This window comes from Boleophthalmus pectinirostris, unplaced genomic scaffold (genome assembly GCF_026225935.1).
Source record: "Boleophthalmus pectinirostris isolate CB_2022bp ecotype Guang Dong unplaced genomic scaffold, ASM2622593v1 HiC_scaffold_11, whole genome shotgun sequence".
Taxonomy (NCBI): domain Eukaryota; kingdom Metazoa; phylum Chordata; class Actinopteri; order Gobiiformes; family Gobiidae; genus Boleophthalmus; species Boleophthalmus pectinirostris.
This window is the reverse complement of record NW_026570994.1, coordinates 9,610,235-9,632,216: the sequence shown is the minus strand read 5'-3', so window position 1 is coordinate 9,632,216 and position 21,982 is coordinate 9,610,235. Positions and strand designations below refer to the sequence as shown.

Genomic DNA, 21,982 nt, shown 5'->3' with positions numbered 1-21,982 from the left:
TGAACAAATACAACAATCAGGCGTAACATTATGGCCACAGAGTTAGAAGAAGGAAAGATCTTGTTGTGTAGAAGGACAAAAACGTAGCATTTGTTTGAGAAATGTGTTGGTCAAAACATCTCTTCAGCTGCTCTTGTTGGGTGTCCCAGTTTGCAGTGGTTACCTGATCAGCCAGAACCACGGCACAGAGAAGAATGGACTGTTTGTGGGGGGAAAAAAAGAAGGCAGAGGACTAAGAAAAAGTGGATTTCTAAACTGTTATTAAGTAAAAGCAGTTGCATATTTTGTTCTGAGAATTTTCAAGAGGAGATATCTTCCATATTTGTTGGTTGGACTGTCTCAAATTAAGACCAAGGTCCATGTACCATTTGTTCTTTTGAATTTCAATTAAGAACAAAAAACAATAAAATGGGAAAACAGTTTGTTATTTCATTATTCTGTTTTAGTGTCAAACAAAAAACAGATTTCGATCTCTATTTCTGATTCTTGTCATGGAGTTCAACAATGACTTTCTAAGACGCAAAAGTAAGGAAAAGTAGACATTTTTGTCCACAAAACTGCAACGATTTTTCATGTGTCCTTTTAACAGCAGAACTTCCAGGTCAAATAAACCAGAAAGAATAAAATATCAAAATTAAAATAGGCACTGAGACTGTTTACTGATTGGTGTTATTTGACACAAAGTTTAAATTAAGTATTGGAAATAGAGGTCAAAATCTTTTTTGTTTGTTTGTTTGTTTCTATACTGAAACAGAATAATGAAATAAAAAACTCCCATTTTATAGTTTTTCATTCTTAATTGAAATTCAAAAGAACGAATGGTACATGGACCGTAAAGCTCTATGGGCTGATGGTTCTGGAGTCAAACAGACTGTAGAAGGGACTGGCTGATCAGGCAGTCAAAAGGGTCCATTAGGTTGCAGAGTTGAGCTGAGTGGTTATATTGTTACGCCTGATCTCTGTAATAAAGACCACAATAGAAATAGAAAAATAGAAAGACAACATGAGTGAGTTTTCTACCAGGACATGTTTATTTACAGCGGCCAATGACAGGAGTCACAAGTGTTCCACAGGTACGTACAGAGAGACATCACTAGAACCCAGCCCCTGCACTGAGCGCGCTCGGTGGGACAGTCCAAGAGGGGGACGAGAGGGGGGTGGGGGAGACATACACTGTACACTGAGCTCAACCACACCTGTAACACCCCCACGCGAAAGAAGGGATCACGGAGGAGCGGGCAGCCGAGGGGGAGAGTTCATATTCAAATACAAAAGAACATGTACAAATCGTCCCAGCCTCCAGGCACTGTGCTCCCATATTTACAGTTGTCGTAACAGGCAGCCGCGCGCTTCCATGGCAGGACCATCCATTTGAGATATGCAAGGTACAAGAAAACAAAGCCAGCGCTACGAAAGGCTTGATAAAAAACGATGAAGAGGAGAGGAGGAGGAGGGAGGAGGAGGGAGGAAGGAGGGGGGGACCCTGCAGACACATGCATGGAGTGCCGCAGCCGTGAGAAATTAATCACTGTGGACAAGTACATAATCAGGTTTTAGCTATCGGTGCGCACTCCCTAACTCACTGTGAGAGCTCTGGCACTGTTCCACTGTCAAAGACGAACGCGAGCCACACTCAGATGACTTTAAAGGGATTACATGTAGTCCTGGAACGTCTCTCGGATCATCAGCACCATATGGCGGTAATATTCGTCAACAAACTTTGCAGGTTTACAGCGTCAAAGTGTCGACCGGTATTTGGTAGAAAGCAAATTCAAGGTAACGGGAAAAAAAGAGAGGAAAAGAAGTTTAAATTTGAAGTAGCTCATCACTCCATCTGGTGGTGATCACAGAAAGAGCGTATACAAGCATGTAAGTAGACCTTGATTTAACAAAACTACAAAAACAATTGCCTCTTGTCTCTCACAAACTACTCTGTTGGACTGGAGTATATTGTTGCCATTTGTGTTATATTATATTGTGATGTGTGAGCTACTGTGTCCAAATAATTTCAATTGTGGATCAATAAAGTTTGTCTAAATCTAAGTCTTAACAAGTATAATTTTTTTTTTTTTTTTTGACAATAAAAATAAGTAAAAATATACTGATAAATTAAGTCGGAAATGGTTTAAAAGAATGCCAAAACAGATCTTCTCATGGCTCATGACTCCATCTAGTGGTTAAAGGCAACATAACATGCGCTTAAGTTCACGTTTATCACTTATTGACATCTTTGGAACACATTCTGTTTTTCTTATAGGTCTATATGTAACCCCTTTAAGTTGCATATTACACCATTCAATAGACATTAATTTAAAACAATAACTTACCAAAATAAACACTATCATGACATTAGATTTTTATGTAAACACGCACACAAATGTATACACAGAGGTAAAACCGACGTGCGTTCGGATACATTCAACGCACATACATGCAACCTGATTTATACGGACGCACCCTCGAGACGCCCTGGTCCATGCATGTATGCGCACACACACATTAACAATCCCTCTATTCACAGCCCAAAATACACGACTATACCTGTGTCCAGTGTCGCCTACCTCAAGACTACACTTCCCAGAATCCACGGCTACAACCAGCGGCAACTTGTGACAGCCTGTTGTTGTTGAGATGTGAAATGCATTCGGCGGTCTAAAGAGGGGAGGGGGGGTAAGAGAAGGCACGCTAATGCTGGAATTACTGCCTTCGTTGAAATAGCGAAATTGCTTTAGGCTATGGATTCTTTTTACGGGAAAGCAAATGGCATGAAAAAAGTAATATTGCACCATTACTGAAGTTCCGACCAAAACACAAACAGAAAGAAACAATTTTTCATCTGAGGGAATGGGGGGGAATAGTCATTGCATTTGAAAAACACACATCCCTCTGGGTATATTTACATAAAAGCTCTGTAAAATACTCTTTTTTTTTTCAACGTATGTACAACACATGACAACATTAGAGAGATCAGCCCGCACGTGGTAAGAAGTCCCAGACAGTGATGAAGAAACGCAAAAACAAGCCATTGATCCATTTGTGTATGAATCTGTTCGCGTGCCTGCAGCCCCGAAGCCATCGCTCATATCCTGGCTTTTACAGAAATGTTACATCACGCCACGTTCAGGCCCAATGCAACAAAAAGACATTAATTTTCCAAGTTGTGTGTGGAGGGAGGAAATGAGCTTGCAGTGCAGTTCACCTCTGGCGACAGTTCGTTGAGGAGTGACTGAATGTATTTGTGCACACGCAAGGAGAGAATACAATATGCGGTTTCAATCATGAGCCTAACCATATCAGTGCATTTTTGCTGCTGCTGTCTTACTGTAGTTCTAAAGTGAACAATATGATGACAATAGCCTGTTCCGTCTCAAATTATGGATAAACACATCCCGCTAACCCTTTCCGTTGCTAATTTCAATTGGTTTCTCTAACTCGTGTTGAAATCTGTTTACTGGCAGCTAAAAAAAAACAAAACAAAAAGAAAAAAATAAATCTTTAGCTTCAGATGCTGATTAGTATGACACCAGAGCAGCTTTAAAGGCATAACAAGGTTTGCGATGTCACCTGGAAAGATGGTCGGTATGTGCGCTGGCTCAGCTAACGAAAGCTAAAGGATCGGGAGCATGAAGCTAGGCTACAGAGTGAACGATTTCTGTGCTACCTATGTCCACAAAAAGATAATATTCGACGCTGATGAGTTAAGATATTTCAGAAGAATGCCTGCTTAAAAATATAGCCCAATTATTAGTTGAGTCAAAGATGTTGTGAATTGAACTGAGCAGAAATGGTTATCGTAGGTGCTAGCTTAGCCAACATAAGCTAATTCGCTAACGGTTCAATAAACTTTGCATAATAGTCTGGCTTTTATCGGGTTAGTCATGTCAATACAGAGCTAGTTGATACTAAGCTCCATGGCACACAAAATTTGACACTACGGCTGATACCCAACACGAAAAAATAATAACAATAAATAAACATTAGCGTTGCTTCAAATAAATCTGAATTCTATGAAGCAGAGCATTTGGCTGCCTGCACGTTAGCTCTAACAATAGAAAAGCTAGCATTATCACTGCCGAGGACACACGGGGGCTCAGAACTGCAGCCTGAGCCGCGCTGACAGAGGAGACAAAAAAATGGGCCAAATTAATGGACATAGATCACAGAATAACCTTCCACTGATACACTTCACATCACTCTGGGCGTTGAAAAGGTCGGCCCGTCTGTTCGGTTTTCTCTCGATTATTCCTATGTACACATGCCTGCTGCGGGGGCATTTGCTAAACAGATATGCTAGTGGACTCCAGTATCGTTGTTTCCTGGTTTTGGTCTCGTAATCCGAATGTTCTTTTGGTGACGAGGGAGTTTTTTATTTATTTTTTTACGCTTTGCTGATGTTGGGCTGTGTGTGCAGACTGTTGTCACTGTGCACTTTGATTTCAATCGTATCCGGCTTGAGAGACTCTTTTCCATTTTCTTCCTTCAGCGGTAACTTCCTGCGGGAAAAAAAAGAAAATACAGAAGAACAAAGAAAGACGTGAGATTGGGAGATTGAAAGCAAAGTAATTACATGAAAAGGACACGTGAAGTATAAAAAATGCAAGCTAGCACACACTGAGATGACCAGCTAGATGGTGATTTTGTATAGAACAGGCACGTTAGGTACAAATGCTAGCTAAATTACCACCAACCTACTGCCATGAAAGGGTGTGCATAATGGATTTCTCCACAAAATGTGCACTTTTCACCGGAGAGCTCGCCAGTAATCACCTTTCCGGACATTTTGGTGCATGAATGAGTTGCCCCCATTGGGATTAATAAAGCTTGGATTTAATTGAAACGAAAAGGCGGCCGGATATTAAATATAACAGCCTCGCGCACAGCAAGAGGCGCTTATTCAAATCCACCACCAAATAGCCTGCACCTGCTTTTGACCGTTTCTGGCCTTTTCAGCACCTTCTATACACGCAGATTTGAATGCCACGCGGCGTTTGATGATTGCAAGTCAATACAAAAAGTGGAGGCCAGATGGAACACGCCGGATAAGTATCTGACAAGAGGAGAATGGAAGAAAGATGTCCTCCGCAACAATGTCCCGATAAAGAGACAACGTAAGGGGACAAAAATGACACGGGCTTATCACAGAGTTGTCAAGTCGTGCTCTTAGTGGCGCAAATGGGTGTCTGGGACGGAGGAGACTGCTGAGTCAGATTCGGGGGGACGTTTCGTGACATCCTAGTTATTCGGAAAAAACAGATGTCCCTTTATGGCGTGACAGGAAAGGTTTTTTGTACTGTTTGCAGGTATTGCTTTGAAGCTTTTCAGTAGATAAATGGCAAATCAAGGACTGCGCTTGGGCGGATTTGAATGCTTTCTTTTGTTGTCCTTGGTTTAATGCGTTTTTCAAAAGAGAGATATGTCATGCTATTTGAGGTTGCATATCCATGGGTTTCAGATAGAGACAAATTTGAAATGTTTCTATAGCGATTAATCATTTTAAACTAAATACTATTGTATATTTTGAATGGGGGAAAAAGTTGTCAGAATTTTGCAGACAACAGGAAGCTGAAACCCATCAATAGCAGCTAGATTTTATGTGATTTTTAATTATTATTTTTTTTATCCTAACCATCCAATATTGTGGTATAATTTAATTTTTTAGCTGTTGCATCACTTTAATATTACATCCATTTTCTTCGTCTTATCTAGGGCTGGGGCGCAGGGGCAGCAGTCTAAGCAGGGACTCCAAGACTTCCTTCACCCCGGACACTTCCTGCAGCTCTTCTGAGGGGTCACCAAGGTGTTCCCAGGCCAGCCAAGAGACATAGTCCCTCCAGCGTGTCCTGGGTCTTCCCCGGGGCCTCCTTCTGGTGGGACATGCCCGGAACACCTCCCAAGGGATACATCCAGGTGGCATCCGGAATAGCCTGATCCACCTCACCTCACCTGGCTCCTTCTGACGTGGAGGAGCAGTGTCTCTACTCCGAGCTCCTCTCATGTGACTGAGCTCCTCACCTCAGCTCCTCTCTAAGGTAGCTTTGTTTTGAATGTTCTCTGAGCATATAGGACTTTTTGGGATGGAAAAGTTATAAACGTGAATTGGGGTGAAGAGCTGGGAGACACAACAATTTGTTCAAGCTAGGGATCTATCTCACTTTCATAATCCATTTGAATTGCTACATTTCAAGTTCTTTCTAGTGAGCATGTTTTGGCTTTGATTAACCCATGGGTGGCAACTTTCATCGCAAACAAAAATAGGAAAAGTATGTAAAATCACAAAGACACAACACGGTTTACAAAACATATTTAAGTTGCATAAAAAGTGTACACATCCGTCCGTCCAGTCCCAACAAATACTGCATACTGATACTGCACAACACATTTTCCAAGAAAGATATGCAATGGGACATTTTTGGAACCGTATTCATGCCCTATTAAGTCACATATAATGAACTGCCTGCATTTTACTTCGTGCACCACTTTAGTACTTTCGAACCAAAAAGTAGTTTTAAGAATCCACGTGGGACCTATCCGCTGTATAAATAATGCAAAAGTTATGAGGGAACAAACGTTTGTCTGTGTAGAGTAGTTTCGTCTTAAAAATAAAGCTCTTTACTTAAACTCTACAGTGGGACGTCTCTGGGCAATTTGTCACAGCCCAAGCAGCTCGTTTTATCCGCAAATAACAGCGTCGGCAGTCACTTCGGTAAACACGGAGAAATGAAAGAACATATTGAGTTGTAAATCTTTTCGCACATCAAAGCTAGCACAGTGTTCCTTTTCCTGGCATGTCTTTGCGATTGATATGGATTTAATAAAAGGGATCAATAAGGATGCCTATGGTTACGGCACTCATTTTGTCATTGTTATGTGGAGTGTTTTGAAGAGCGAAAGAAGCTAGGAGCGAGGGAATCAGTTATGAGCAAATAAAGGAAGTCTGGGGCGGGGTGCACAGACATGTTCTTTATGTCACATGCGTTAACTAATGGCAGCTTTACCTAGTCGTCTTTTTCTAAATGATGCTATTATTTTTATGTTGATGGATTATGGGCGAGCTTAAGTTATTGGACATGTTGCTGAATAAATGCAAGAAAGTTTAGTTTAAGTTTAGATTAAAAAGTTAAAGTTCAGAAATTACGCAAAATGGACTCTTCTGAGCTTTAAGCCCTGTTAGAATGTTGTTACCTCATCGAAAACATACCTAGAGTTGTGTTTTGTTTCATTCACACGTGTTTAAGTGATTAAAATAATGATACATCATTAGGCTGTCTGTATCCCCAAAGCTCAAATGCTCTGTACTACCTTGTGATGTCATGAAGTGGTAGTTTTCAAGTTAACAGCTACCCTTCACCTTTTTTTTCAGAGATTGGAAATTCCAGATCTGAAATGATCTAAATCAGTACTTAGCCTGTACCGGGCTGTGGGTCCTTTGGTACTGGGCCGTGAAAGCACGAAAACCAGGACTAAAACCAGGACTAAAACAGGTCTAAAAACAGGTCTAAAACCAGGACTAAAACAGGTGTAAAACAGGTTTAAAACAGGTCTAAAACCAGGACTAAAACAGGTCTAAATACAGGTCTAAAACCAGGACTAAAACAGGTGTAAAATAGGTTTAAAACAGGTCTAAAAGCAGGACTAAAACAGGGTCTAAAACAGGGTCTAAAACCAGGATTTAGCCAGGGCTTAACCTTGCTGCGTGGACGGTCCCCCCTCTCGTACACTGCACGGGCCACACCTCTAAACCAGAGCTAAACCAGAATTAAAACAGAATTAAACCAGGACTTAACCAGGAGTAAACCAGGTCTAAACCAGGTCAAAACCAGGACTAACCAGGACCCCCTCTGGTCCGCGTGATATTGTTGGATATAAAACCGGTCTGTGGCGCAAAAAAGGTTGGGGACCACTGATCTAAATGATTCTACTGAAGACATATGGAGTTTAAAAACACAGTGGAGCACTTCCTGTATTACCACATGACATCACAATGTGGAACAGAGTGTTTTCTGTTTGAGAGAAGAACTCAGCCTAAATATGCAGGGATTGTGTGTTAAACATGTGAATGAAACAAAACACAACTCAAGGTTTATTTTTGATGAGGAAACAGCATAATACGGGCTCTTTAATGCCACGTTAAGGAACATTGCAGGTAAAGCAACATCATCACACAAAGGCAAGCAGATTGGGGCCCTCCTCCAGAGAAGATTGTCCCTTTAGGCTAATTGGAATTTCAAAGCCTGCTATGTATTCCTTTCAAACATAAACAGGATAACATATGCATTTTCGCAGGAATTATCACTATTATGCAATACGTATGAATATACATTAAATACACTCTTTCTTCTATTAAAACATGTTAGCTATAAATAGTAAAAGGATGCCACGTAGGAAAAAAGCTGATTTTGTTGATTTTGTCTGATCTTCTATGCCTATGCCTTTAAAGAATTTTGTCCTTATGTTAACCTGGGCATGACTTTTGACCTTTCGACCACAACTTCAACATCACTGAAGACTTATATTTACAATACAGCCGCTCTGCACTCAGCTCTAAACATTAGGCCTCACCAACAGGCCTATTCAACCTGTCCTTGCCAATCGTGTATTTTTCTAAGAGGACAACTGAAAGAAAGATTAAAGCTAACGACAAAAACAACTGGGGATAGTGCAGTGGCTTAATGGCTGCAGAGAAGTACTGGATAATGGTTTTGTTGCACTTCAAGGTTACCCAGAACATTTGAAATCTGCGGATGACGTCTTCTGTACCCCACTTTTCGCAATGAATCATCTTAAGGTTACCTGTTCTATAGACTCCCGACAATGAACTATAAATCAATGCCATGATTTCTTCTCAAATGTCTTACTGTAACTTTGAGCTTTGAGTTTCTTCACCCATGTCTACTCGCAATAGACAGTAGTACACAAATATAAGTACTACACAAGACAAGAACTAATTACTAGACAAAGTTTCATGTAATATGTCAAGTGTTCGTAAATGTATTAGTAGAAGCAACATGTTAGAAGTTAGGACAATTATGGGCAGTTGGCTTGCAAGCAGTAGTAGTAGAAGTAGTAGAGGTAGTATAAGCAGTATTAGTTGTTGAAAAAGCAAATGTAGTAGTAGTAGCCAGTGGTTTAGTAGTGTTAGTATTAGTAGAAGAACTTGAATGGATACTGTGAATAGTATTGTTACCGTGCCAATGAGTAATATTATTTTCACTTACAGTTCCTATATTCTGCAAAATTGACTCCTGTGAGTGTTAAGTCATGTTATAATATTGTTACCTCATCAAAAACATACCTGGAGTAGTGTTTTGTTTCATTCACACTTGTTTGTGTAACCCTTTATTATTTAAATCAGGGGTCACCAAACATTTTTCTCTGGGGGCAACATTATTACTCCTGACTGTAATGGGGGCCGGGGTCGGGTCGGCCGTATAACAGAATTGTATGACCCTGACGACACGGATTATATTCTTTGAAAACCGCCACACTTTCTTTACATTTCAGAAAAACTGCACGGTCCTTACTTACAAAAAAATAACCGGTCGTCCACTGTTCTTTGAAAACTTGTCACTCTCTGTCAACTTTTCGTACTTTAACACGAGCTATTTTGCTGTCTTTAACTGCACTACAGAACTCGGCACGTATGTTGACAGTCACTGTTTGATCTCAAGCTTGTGAGGTGATGAAAATTCTGCGGCAAATACATCATATATAATTATTTAATTAATACTTCAGATAAATATCATTTTTAAAAAAAAAAATTTAAAAAAAGCAACAATACACAAGATGCAGATGTGTTATTTTTTTGCCAAAAAGTAATAAAAAAAATAGGCCATGACAACTTTTGAGGATTGTCTCGTTGGGCCAGTTCAAGTGGTGGGGGGCGGAGGGGCTGGGGGACCACTCAAAGGTAGCCAGATTCATCAGCCAGATTCACTTCGTAGAAACCGTTTGACCTCACAGTGCTAGAATTTGTTTGCTCGACAGTAGGCGGGTACTTTTTATCATTTAACCAATCGCTGCTATTTGGTAGTAACATGTGACACGTAGTTGCTTGGAGAGAAATGAAACTGAGTGGAAGCACTTGGTGGCGCCAGCCTGGCTAGGTCAAAGGAGCATGGTGGGCTGCAGTCAGCTCGCGGGTCTTAGTTTGACCCCTAATTTGAACATTCTGACTGATTGTACTATAGATGTTTTGTGTAGATGCAAATGTATTGTGTCTAACTTGATGGTAATGTCGTTGATGAATTGTATTTTAGAGGATAATACATTTTAGAGGATATTGATGATAGTGAAATTTTTAGACGATAATAATGAATATGGAATCTTGTATTTATGGAAATAAGAATGAATTAATTTGGATTGTTTTAATGATGGATTGGATAGTTGTTATTTTAAGGAGACACTGATAATGATGAATTGTTGTTGTGTAGTTTCCTTAATGTATTTTGTACCTGCCCAAGGAATGCAGATGGAAAGTAGCTTGTCGCAAAATCTGGCACAGAGCATCTTTTCTCTCTGAGTTTAATGTTTTCTGTGCACTAATAAAGTCTATCTACATTTCAAAAGCTCAAAATGCTCTGATCCACCTTGTGATCTTATGAAGCGATAGTTTTTAAGTTAGGAAGCAGTGTAATATGGGCCCTTTAATAGTATTTGAGATATTTCTGACACTCTCAAATGGTTGATCCTAACATACCGCATTTTTAAACTACTTCTCTACTCATCTTTCCTATCACATATCTTACTGTAGTGTATACCCATGCCATGAACGCCAAACAGCCCTGCATGATCCTGACCCTATTAAGCCTCTGTGTTGTGATTGGCCAGAGGCGGCTCCCCATTGGTTGATTGGTGGATGCCGTACTTCCTGCAAACCGGAGCCAATTTCATGTGTCATTAACCTCATGCAAAGGGAGACGGCGAGGAGTGGGGCCCATATGGGAGGTCCGTGGACGCCTCTGTGTGCTTTGTAAAATCAAGGAAGTAATACAGCTAGTAATGAGGGCTACGGCGGAAACAACTAGAGCAGCACATTGGGAGAAAGCCTGCTCTGCTCAATCTGAACTACTGCTGGGAAGAGCGAGAAGTAAGACGCCATATTTGTTTTCATTACCAAAGCACTATGTTAGTAGCTGCAGGTTTTCAAATGGCACTACAATAGTATTTAATGGAAGGGAACTGGAAAAATACTTGTGTTAAAGCTACTCTACCTGACTTTTTAAAATACTGAATGAGAAGGAACATTTAAACTGTTATTCTCACTTTGCAAAAGCATTTCTAGCATCCTAATTATCTTATGTTTATGAGTTTATGAGTGAGTTTTTAAATTTTTCAGAAGCCCACCGTCCCTATTTACCCGGGACAGTCCCAGTTTTGAGCCCTGTGTCCCCTGTCCCAGCAGGTTTATCCAAAACCATTGATTTGTCCCACTTTTACACAAGAAATGTCCCAGGTGTCCCTATTTTTGACCAATCTGATCCCTGCCAACAGTAAGGAGAGGTGTAAATTGTCATTTGTTTAGGTAAAATACTAGCCAGGTTTGCATCAGCTAGTGCCTCCGCTCAGTTTCATTTCTCTCCAGCGACTAGGTCAGGAATCGTTGTAGACCGCGCACTGGCCAGTCAATGTGAAGCCATGATGTCAAACTCAAGCGCCTGTCTGGGTCCCGTTTGCGGTAAAAGCAGAACAGTAAACAAAGCATGCGTTGGCAACAATTCCCGAGATCGAGGATTTAAAGCTGTAACAAAGAGAATGTTTGGTGAATTTTATAAAGGGAAAAGATGTTATTGTCCTTCTTCTTACAAGATTTGGCGAATTACATAAGTCACGACCAAATAGCAGCGATTGGTTAAATAAAAAAAAAAAAAAACCTGCCCACCGTCGAGTGAACGAATCCTAATGCTGCAGGGTCAGACAGTATCAATGAATTGAAACTGGCAGATGAATCAGGCTGGTAAAATACTGAAAAGTTGCTTTAAAAACGCCAAAAACACAAAGAAAATGTGACTATACTGACTCATATTAGTGTCGAGTACATAACTTCCTGATTAGTTTTTTTTTTTTTTTTGAAAATCAATCTAAGATAAACTATCACAATATTGAACAGCGCAGCAACATAACTTCCTGATTAGCAGATGATAAAATGTTATATAATTAGATGTAAACAGAACACAACCCTAAAATCTGCTGCTACATTATATCTGTATTGGAAAGACAAATTTGACTTAAATGCAAGAAAACATCAAGCCCCTTTATTATTATTATTTTTATTTATTTTTTTATTCATTTATTTATTTATTGTGTCATTAAATTAAGTTATTAAATCCAAGTTAAGTACAGAAAAAAAGGTGAAAAAAATTTACCAATTTTGAGTTATTAAATCCTACAGCAACAGCCTCCGTTTTTCACTGCACTGAAATCCATGGATCCACGTTCTTGTGCATACAGTTCTATTTACATTTTCTAGGCCTATGTGACATGTTTCTCAGCAGGGGCTATCTGTTCTATCTCACAACATCGCTAATTAAGGCCAGAGAAGAAAGACCAGAATGAGAAATCGCTATTGCTAATAACGTACAAAAATATATAGCACACATACTTCTATAACTAGCATAATTTATCTTAGCGGTAGGCAGCAGCAAAATGGATGCTTCTTACTTTACACATCCAAATCTGTGCTCTATAATTTCACTTTTTGCGAGCTGGTGTGAACCTCCAAAAGTGTTTACAAGAAGAGTCCTATAATGTTTCTAAAGATGGAAATTGCCTTTAATTAAATGTCAGACACGCAGCTAGTGGCTTTGAGATTTCACTTTTAAATGCGCTGGGTATGTGCGAAGTTAAAGTAAGAAATCTGGAGAATCAGTGGTGGGCTGGTTTTCACAGGTAGCAGAAATGCACTAATTATGATGTTTATATGTTCTCCATGCTGGGGAGGGAATAGCTGTGACATTATGTGTGCTCTCATGTAAATTTGTAACAAGTTTGATACGAGCAAACTTTGGGGTGTTTTCACTAGTTTCGAAGCAACTCCAGAAACTGTGAAAATTTGCAGCTAAATTCCTCTGTACTATTTTGGTTTCCCACGAGAAGCGCAGAAGTAACAGTAGTGTCACTTCAAAAATGATATGTGTGGAAACCTTCAAAACCTAAATAGACATTGAATAGGCTGCAGGGCAAGTGTGCTTCCTACTGATATTACTTGAACTTGTAGTGTCAGTTTCTACAGGGACACAATGTAACTTCTACTTGAGGTACACTATCTGAGCTGTTTTACCTGTTGCTTCAACTGTAATGTTCCACAATAAAGCATTAAAGGTCCTAGATTATATAAAATTGACTTTAAACCATGTTAGAATGTTGTTACTTCATCAAAAACATACCTGGAGTTCATTCACACGTTTGAGTAATCCTTTATTATTTCTCTTTAGCTCCAAAAGTCTTAATGATGACTTTAATTTAAGCATTTTCTTGTAAGTATCAGGAGATTATTATGTTACTCGCCTCTGTTGAGCTATACATGTGCTGCATTATAAGATCCATTGTGCATAAATATATGAATATGTATATAGCATGCCCGCCTTACTCCATAGTAGGGTGAATATATACAGTACAATGTCTATATGTATTCTGATACTCTTTTTTCATTTATTTTACTACTACTACTACTACTACTACTACTACTACTACTACTACTACTATTATTATTACTATTATTACTATAGTGTATATGTGTTGATTGCCTTTGTATTCTAAATTATGTTGTATTTTGTATGTTTGGGTACAGTGTTCCTTTACGGCCTGTCACCCTTGGGTGCTTGCCACACCCTATTTAAGAAGGCCACCTGAACTCTCACGCTACTTGCCTGATGATGGCCTCGTGCTGAAACGTTGTATGTCCTATAAATTTCACATTTTGCAAGGAAGACAGTGTGCAGGATTTTTCTCTATGTTCTTGGGCTGCTCCCTCTCCTCCAATGCACCCGTTTCAAGAAATTGATGTGCGAAGTTCTCATTCTTTTATTTCTGTCTACATCTATAAAGCTCAAAATGCTCTATTCCACCTTGTGATGTCACGAAGCGGTAGTTTTTAAGGTAAAACTACCTTTTACCTTTTGTTTACAAGAAATTTGCAATTCCAGGGCTGAAATGATTTAAAATATGGTTTAGGAGCACTTCCTGTATTATCACATGACATCACAAAGTGGAACAGTGTTTTCTGTTTGAGAACTCAACCTAAATATTCAGGGTTTGTGTGTCTTTCTCCATGAACACAAGCAAGACACAGGTCAGATCTGTGGTCCGTAAGAATGTGTTTTTTTAAAAGTTATTTATCTTTTAGCAAACGCCTTAGAATCAGTGAAAGCGAGAATAGTTCAGTGACATACTATTGAACATTCCAGGCAAAACAATAACATCTCCATGGAGACAAAGTTACATAGTGCACCTTTACTTACTTTCTGTTCTGCTTTTTCTAGATTTCAGGCGTATGCTTAACAATAGCTCTATCTCAGGCTGAAAACTGAAAGTCTAAACGTGTCCAAATCAATGCTCATACTAGGGAACAGTTATAGTGCGTAGCCGACAGACTCCCGCTGCTCCCTGCCTCACTTTTTTCCATTTCAGGTAAATCTTGGGGAAAATAGTGCATCGGGCAAAGCAAACATGCAGACTACATTTTATGCAATATTAACTTTGGAGCGGAGAGCATTAGCGCCAAACCAGCACAGCGGCAATGGCAAATTTGTTCTTCAGTGAGGTGAGACTGGAGCGCAGCCCACAGCGCCTCCAGTGGGAGCTGGAGGGCAAAACAATGAGCTGATGTAGTACTGCATGACTGACTTTACATGTCCAACCTGACTGTGGACAAATATAGCAGCTCAGCAACCCAGAGTGGGTTAAGACCAAAACGACGAGGTTCACAGCAGCAGTTACAGAGAAAGAGGGGTGAGAATTTTTGACGAAATATTTTTGACAATGTTAAGCCAATTGGTGCCAGAGTCGATGGAGCTGGAAGCGCGCGCACAAACACTTCCTATTTGGAACACATCAGCTAGCGGGTTAGCTATGTCCATTTATATATACAGTCTAAGTTATACATATATTGGCAATGATGTTAAATGTGTATTAGTTAGAATTCACATTTCAAGAGAAGTGATTTTTTTGTCTGTTTTTTATTATTTAAGTTCTCTTGAGTCTAATGTTGTGTCCAATAATGACACATAAAGAAAGTCTTGATAAAACATTCATTGTTAAGTTTATCATTATTAATTAATGCAACTAGTGCGGGTCTAACAAGAACAATAGATTTCCCCATTGACAAGTCCATTGGTGGATGATCAAACTAACCAAATAAAACTTTTACAAACATTTACTAAAAAATTTTAACATTTTAATCTATTTTTTCCAGTAAAAATCTCAAAAACCTCACTATATTTATTATTGCAAAAAAAAAAAAAAACAACGACTGGATTTACTAAACTTTTGCAGCCAGTTGTTTTTTATTAAATTTCGTGATAACATCTTATTCCTGGACATCTCAAGAACTGCTTCACCTGCAATGTTTCAAGTGTGTTTCTGAAAATCCTGAATGAAACCAGATCCATCCATTACTTTCCCTGCTCTTAAAGCTATTGATACAGATGGTAAACTTTGTCCTGCAGTATTGACTTCCTGTAGACATACGGAGCTGTGTTATCTCTGAGCTTAACTCTGTCACTATCAATAGAGTTGATTCATATCCTCATATACTCATTGCATATTTGGACTCTTGCTCAAATTAAAAAATAACTTGAATTCCTGTTGTTGCTCACAAGACTGCAAATGAGTCTGAAAAATGTTAAAACACATTCTTGAATAGCTCCATCACACTAATAGATTTTAAACTCTACTTTACTCTCCATCACACCAAAAATAATTATGGCTTTTCAGATATTTTAGAACACATTCAGCTACCGTGTGAATACAAAACACAAAAGTTACAACAAGTAGGAAACTACAATATCATATCATCAGCCTAATACCTGCATCACGAATTTCAGACTTCTAGTCATCGTGCAATGCATACTGGGAACGATTTTCCAAAAAAGTGAGCATCAAACCACGTGTATAATTTCCCAGTGGGATGCGTCTATTGACAAAGTCAGTCTTTTCTAGTCTTTTGAACCATATCACTTTTGTTTCTGGTTCTGACACTGTCATATTTTAGTTGTGGGATTCGAGCATCATAATTGTGTGGTTGTTGGATGTCCTAACCGCAAAAAATGGGCTTTGGAATCAGATCTGTGTGACTGCAAACCTCTGTGTTTCCCTTCCCAACAGAACAGAAAAAGGCGATGGGCAGTATTGATACACGGGGAGGACTAAAAAGGTAACCTTTGACTGCCTAAAAAATCATCCCGAGTTTGCAGCAAAGATTTTGTATGTGGAGCGCCATGAAAGCGGGATCCCGTTTGTTAAGTGAGAGGTGCAGAAGACAAACAGTTTGAGCTCGCACTTTCTTTACAGCAGCATCACGTCTTGGTTGCTTTGCAGTGGAAGGTGTTTCTTGGCAAAGAGCTGGTGCCTTTCGCTTTGGCGTTGACTTTTTAAATTCGTAACCAAGGTTGAGTGAGGGATCGCGATTTTGCTTTGATGGCGCTCCACATACAAAATATTCGCTGCAAACTCGGGATGATTTCTGAGGCAGTCAAAGGTTTCCTGTTTCATCTTTCCTGTGTATCAATACTGCCCATTGCCTTCGCCTTTCACTATTTTTCTATTCCGCTGGGAAGGAAAACAGTTTGAACGGAGGTTTGCAGTCACACAGATCTGATTCCCTTTTGCATTTATGGAGTTCCCCAACTTCTGAAGCCCATTACTTGAGCCGTTTTCCACTGTTAGGACATCCAACAACCGCACAATTATGATGTTCGAATCCCATAACTAAAATATGCCAATATCAGAACCAGAAACAAAAGTAATATGGTTCAAAAGACTTGAAAAGATCAGCTTTGACAATAGAGGCATCCCACTGGGAAATCAAACATGGCGGTTTGATGTTCACTTTTTCAGAGGATCCTTCCCAGTATGCATTGCCCAATGGCCGAAAGTCCGAAATTTGGGATGCTAAATTAAAGGTCTTATATTACTGAGCTTCAGTGACGTAGACAAATAATAAAGGGTTACTCAAAACCTCAAAACACAACTCCAGGTATGTTTTTGATGAGGTAACATTCTAACATGGCTTAAAGCTCACAAGAATCAATTTTGCATAATATAGACCTTTTAATGTGCATGTTGCTAATCCTGTTTACAACCATGTATGCATTCTATACGGGACCTTGTAAGGCTACTTTGCATTAGCACAGCTTGATTAAATGTGTAGAATCATTGGGCTAATAAAACTCCATCGCTAACATAAATGCCACTTTGAGCTGCCGTGAGTACATTGTGCACGTAGACAGTAGACCATGACTCAGCGAAATCCACTTTAGAGTCCCATTCCCTAAAGACTAGATTGGCACGCTGACAAGTCCAACGCAAAACTGCCCCACCGAGACCAATGAGCACAGGAGCCTCGTACGGGCTGAACTCCTCACATAAAGTATACTGTAACTCTGGATATAAATTATGACTTAAGAGTGCACTATAAAGGACTACCTAAATGAGTAAAAGTGGAAGGAATTCAGAGTTGTTAATCTTGTTTTGATAAGATTTTTTGGTAATTCTTCAAGTTATTTTAAATGGCATGGTTTGGATAGATTTTTTTTTTAAAGGCCCATGTTACGCTACTTTCTGATCAATGTTACAAATGTTGTTTTCTCATCACAAACATACCTGGAGTTGTGTTTTGTTTCATTCACACAAGTTGGTAATACAAGAAGAGCTCCACTGTGTTTTTAATCTCCAAACACTTTCACTAGAATCATTTGGATGATTTCAGATCTGAAATTACCAATCTCCACGGAACAAAAGGTAAAAGGTAGCTGTTAAGTTGAAACTTACTGCTTCATGACAGCACCAGGTGGAACAGAGCATTTTGAGCTTTGGACATTTAGACAATAATAATAAAGGATTACTCAAATGTCTGAATGAAATAAAACACAACTCCAGGTATGATTTTGATGCGGTAACAACATTCTAACATGTCTTAAAGGGACAGTTCGGAATTTCAGACATAGGGCCTCATTTCCTTGTGAGCCAGAGTGTTGGAGACGTGGAGACACTTCTTTAAATATTTCATCCAGTCCTTGTATTTGCAGAGGTCGATGGTGAAAAAAAGTGTCTCCACACGTCTCCAACACTCTGGCTCACTAGGAAATGAGGCCCTATGTCCAAAATTCCAGACTCAAGAGTCAATTTTGCATAATATAGGACCTTTAACCAAAATGTAAGTGCAAAAAAAATGCATACTGTTGTTGTGTCCTTAAGCAAGACATTTCACCCACATTGCCTATGTATGAATGTGGTGTGAGGGCTAGTCTACTCCAGGGCAGCCGTGGCTCCAGAATGACCTTACCATCCCGATGTGTGAAGTGAATGAAATTGTAAATGAAATGTCTTATTTTTACAAATGAAACGAGTTAGAAACTGTACAAACTGAAAACAAACTAAAAACTAATTCAAATCATTTTAATTGTCATTTTTGTTCAGTGTGGTCTTAATTAGTCATGTGATGTTAAGAAAGCAAAAGTATACGCACATGCAGTTTCATCGATGGGATCACTGGCGTCGGTGGCATGCATTTCTTTATGAGAGAGAGCACAAGATAGACATAATACAAAATGGAGGTGAACATCAACAGTACACATGCATGGTACGAGTCCACAGGAGCGCAGTGCATGCTAATGGAGGATTACTGTACACAGAGAGGGATCGCCACAGAGAGACAATATCGGTGACATACTGTGGTTGAAAAGGTGGTTGGGCTGCTGTTGTAGGTGTACCTAAGTGGTAGAAAGAAGGCTGCTTTTCTCACTGGTTGAACATAGAGGGCGCTACAGTGCTTGGAGAGATTCATTCTGCTTTTGGTATTCAATCCGAAAAAGCACAGCAAAATAGTGGACACAAAAATGGCTTGTAATATGAAAAAAGTAGCTCTGAGCGTGTTTAGTGACAGTACGTTTGATGGTGTTAATTATAGCGTAACAGTGCAGCGACCATGTTAAGTTGAAAATAACTTTAACAAACTTTTATCATTGTTAAGTTCCACCATTTGCTAAATCCTAATAGTTAGTGTTGCATAATATAATAGGCCTATGTGTTATTGCTAAGTATTAATCCTATTTATTAATTCAGAGGTTCTTAACATATTCCAGTCGCAACCCCATAACAAAAGACATTAGTATTTGTGATCCTCACCCAAAAAGGCTGACTGCAAAATGGTGGAGGGTTTGCCACATGCTTGTCACCATGGAGATGTTATTGCTTTCTTATGAATGTTCCACAGTATAGCATTAAATGTGAAGTCACCAAGCCAAGCTCTAAGTCAAATCTACAGAAAGATGCTATGATCTGATACCGGTATTAGATATCGGCGCCAATACTGAAACATTTGCTGTATGAGATATCGCCAAAAAATGTATGTGATAAGACTATTTACTAGGGATGTAAAAATAACCAAAATATTGTATCATAAAAGGTCTCTTAATAATATCATGAGCTGACACAATACATCAAATCACAAGCTAATTTGCTTAAATGCATGGTTTTAGATCAATAACAGCTAATAAACATAGGGAACTACATATCCCATGATTCATTTCAGTGTATACAACATGTTTTTTTACTTTAATTCTTGGGATTATGACAGTATTGATTTGCATAGTGTCTTGTTAAATTATTTTAAAAGCAATAAGTATCCTATCTACAATTGCTTCTCCAAAATATCGCAATAACTATCATACCGTGAGATGCATATTGTGATGATATTGTACCGTGAGATTTGGATATCGTGACATCCCTACGATTTACTGGCCATACTCGGTTAAGTAACTCTCATAATATTTGATTTGTACAGTGTTTACAAAGTTATTCTGTATTCCCTGGTGGTATAAATAACAGCTATGTAACACATTTGTATCCGTTTTATTTTAGTTTAAAGGAAATAAATGCTGTTTTGCGTCTATGTACTGATATCGGTTAATATCGGGTATAGTATTAGAGTATTGGAATTGGTATCAGAACTGAAAACTGAGATGGATTGGTGTATCCTTATGTATAAATATATGTAAGATATGTTTTTAGGTTTTAAAACATCTGTAATTGAATAAATAAAGTGTATATGCTGAAAATATTGAGAAACACCCAAGAAACAAGCAAATGACAGACCCCTATTATTAAATGCACTTTTAAGCTATTTTGGTCCACTATTATTACTGTTTATGACACACACACTTCTTGGGCGTCAAATCTCAAAAAAATCAACACCAAATCCCATCTACCACTGCCAATCCAAACTCAAGAGTATTTTTATCGCTAACAATTTGCCTGGCGTTTGTCAGTGCCCCCCAGGTCACGATACACCCACAGCAGATGGTCCCCTCTGCAAGCATGAATGGCCCGGTGAGTGGACAGAGCACAGCCCAGTCTAGCCCCCCTGCTGGTCACTCACAGGTATGCCGCTTTGCCCTCCTCCAGCTCCTTGCCCTTGCCCCCGGTGGCGGTCTTCTTTCCGCAGAGGGTCCGCGTGATGCACATGAGCAGCCCGCAGTGACGCAGGAAGAAGCAGCTGACGTCCACCAGCACCAGGAGGAGCAGCAGCGCCCCCAGACCCAGCCCCACCACGGCCCCCAGACCCAGGCCGCTGAACAGGGATTCTGCTAAGGCGGGCAACCGGAGGATAGGGGGGGAGAAAACGGGAGAGAGGAGGAGGGGAGAGAGAGAGGGAGAAAATACTGTTAGCAAGCCTGGAATATATATGGACAAGACCAAATTTTTAACAATAGTGGAGTGGAATAATAAGTCATTGTAATAAATAAAATAAAACGAAATAGATAGAAAGTCCTTGTAGTTTCTATGGATGATATTGGACATTCTCGGAGTTCGTTTGGTCCTGGGGTGGTCTGACGTTCAGTCTCACAAAGACATGTCATTGATTGCTCTCATGTGAAGTGCTTCTGTCTTGGGAGAGCGCAGAATTGACTTTGCAGTTACACTGGAACAGGCCTCACAAGTCCACGTTAATGACCCCTGCCTTTTTCAATCCACACTATTCCAAGTATTTAGACTGAACAAAAGAACACAAATAAATCACTGGATTCATAATATTACAATCATCGCCATTCATACCTCATGTATAAAGGCTCAAAGGACTTATGTAAAGCTATGTAAACCACTACTGCAGATTGAAACCAAATCTAAAACAACATTACAGATGTAAACTAGGACAAAAAAAGAAGAAGAAGAATCTGGATTAAATTGACTTCTAAATTATAAATGAGCTTGTGCACCATACCACAGTTTGAGACACCCAACATAAATATATGTTCTCCTATGGAGAAAAATAGACAATTCATACTGTTCTTTGGTTCATTCAAAACAGAATATGAAAAAATACAATGCATATATGTTTACCTTTAATAAACGTGACAAAGTTGTAAAATAAAGGTACAAATTTTCAGATTTTAACCTGAAAAATACATTTGCATCCATGTCATGTCAAATCTGCCATTTTCATCTTTCAGCTTTATCTCCTTACCCCACACATATATTATTTATTTTTTTATTATTATTATTCATGTAGAGCACAGCCATTCAGCTGCCCAAAAGTGATGGGACAGAGGACAGTGTTGCAGTGCCACTACCTAAAGCCCTTCTAAACATTATCCTTTGCATTATGAAAAAATAAACAAAAATACAAAAACTGTTTTGGCATTATGTTGTTCTTTTAAATGTCTGTGGTAGTTAATCATGTTTATTGTTTCAGATGTCAAAACTTGAATTCACACGCCAGTCACAGCTGTAGTCGCTTGATTTTTTTTAAATGGTAAAGTGAAAATAG

General features: G+C 39.2%; 1 protein-coding gene across 1 annotated transcript in view; it reads right to left on the bottom strand.

The window, feature by feature from the left end:
- Positions 1 to 1,435: 1,435 nt before the first annotated feature.
- The window catches only part of LOC110153222 (neural cell adhesion molecule 2), a 591,924-nt gene continuing 571,377 nt past the window's right edge, over positions 1,436 to 21,982 (bottom strand). The window contains exons 16-17 of the mRNA XM_055165721.1: positions 20,594 to 20,801; positions 1,436 to 4,493 (exon numbers count right to left, since the gene is read on the bottom strand). Coding sequence (XP_055021696.1) covers positions 4,379 to 4,493; positions 20,594 to 20,801 — 323 coding nt within the window. The 3' untranslated portion in view covers positions 1,436 to 4,378. The remainder of the gene's footprint in view (positions 4,494 to 20,593; positions 20,802 to 21,982) is intronic.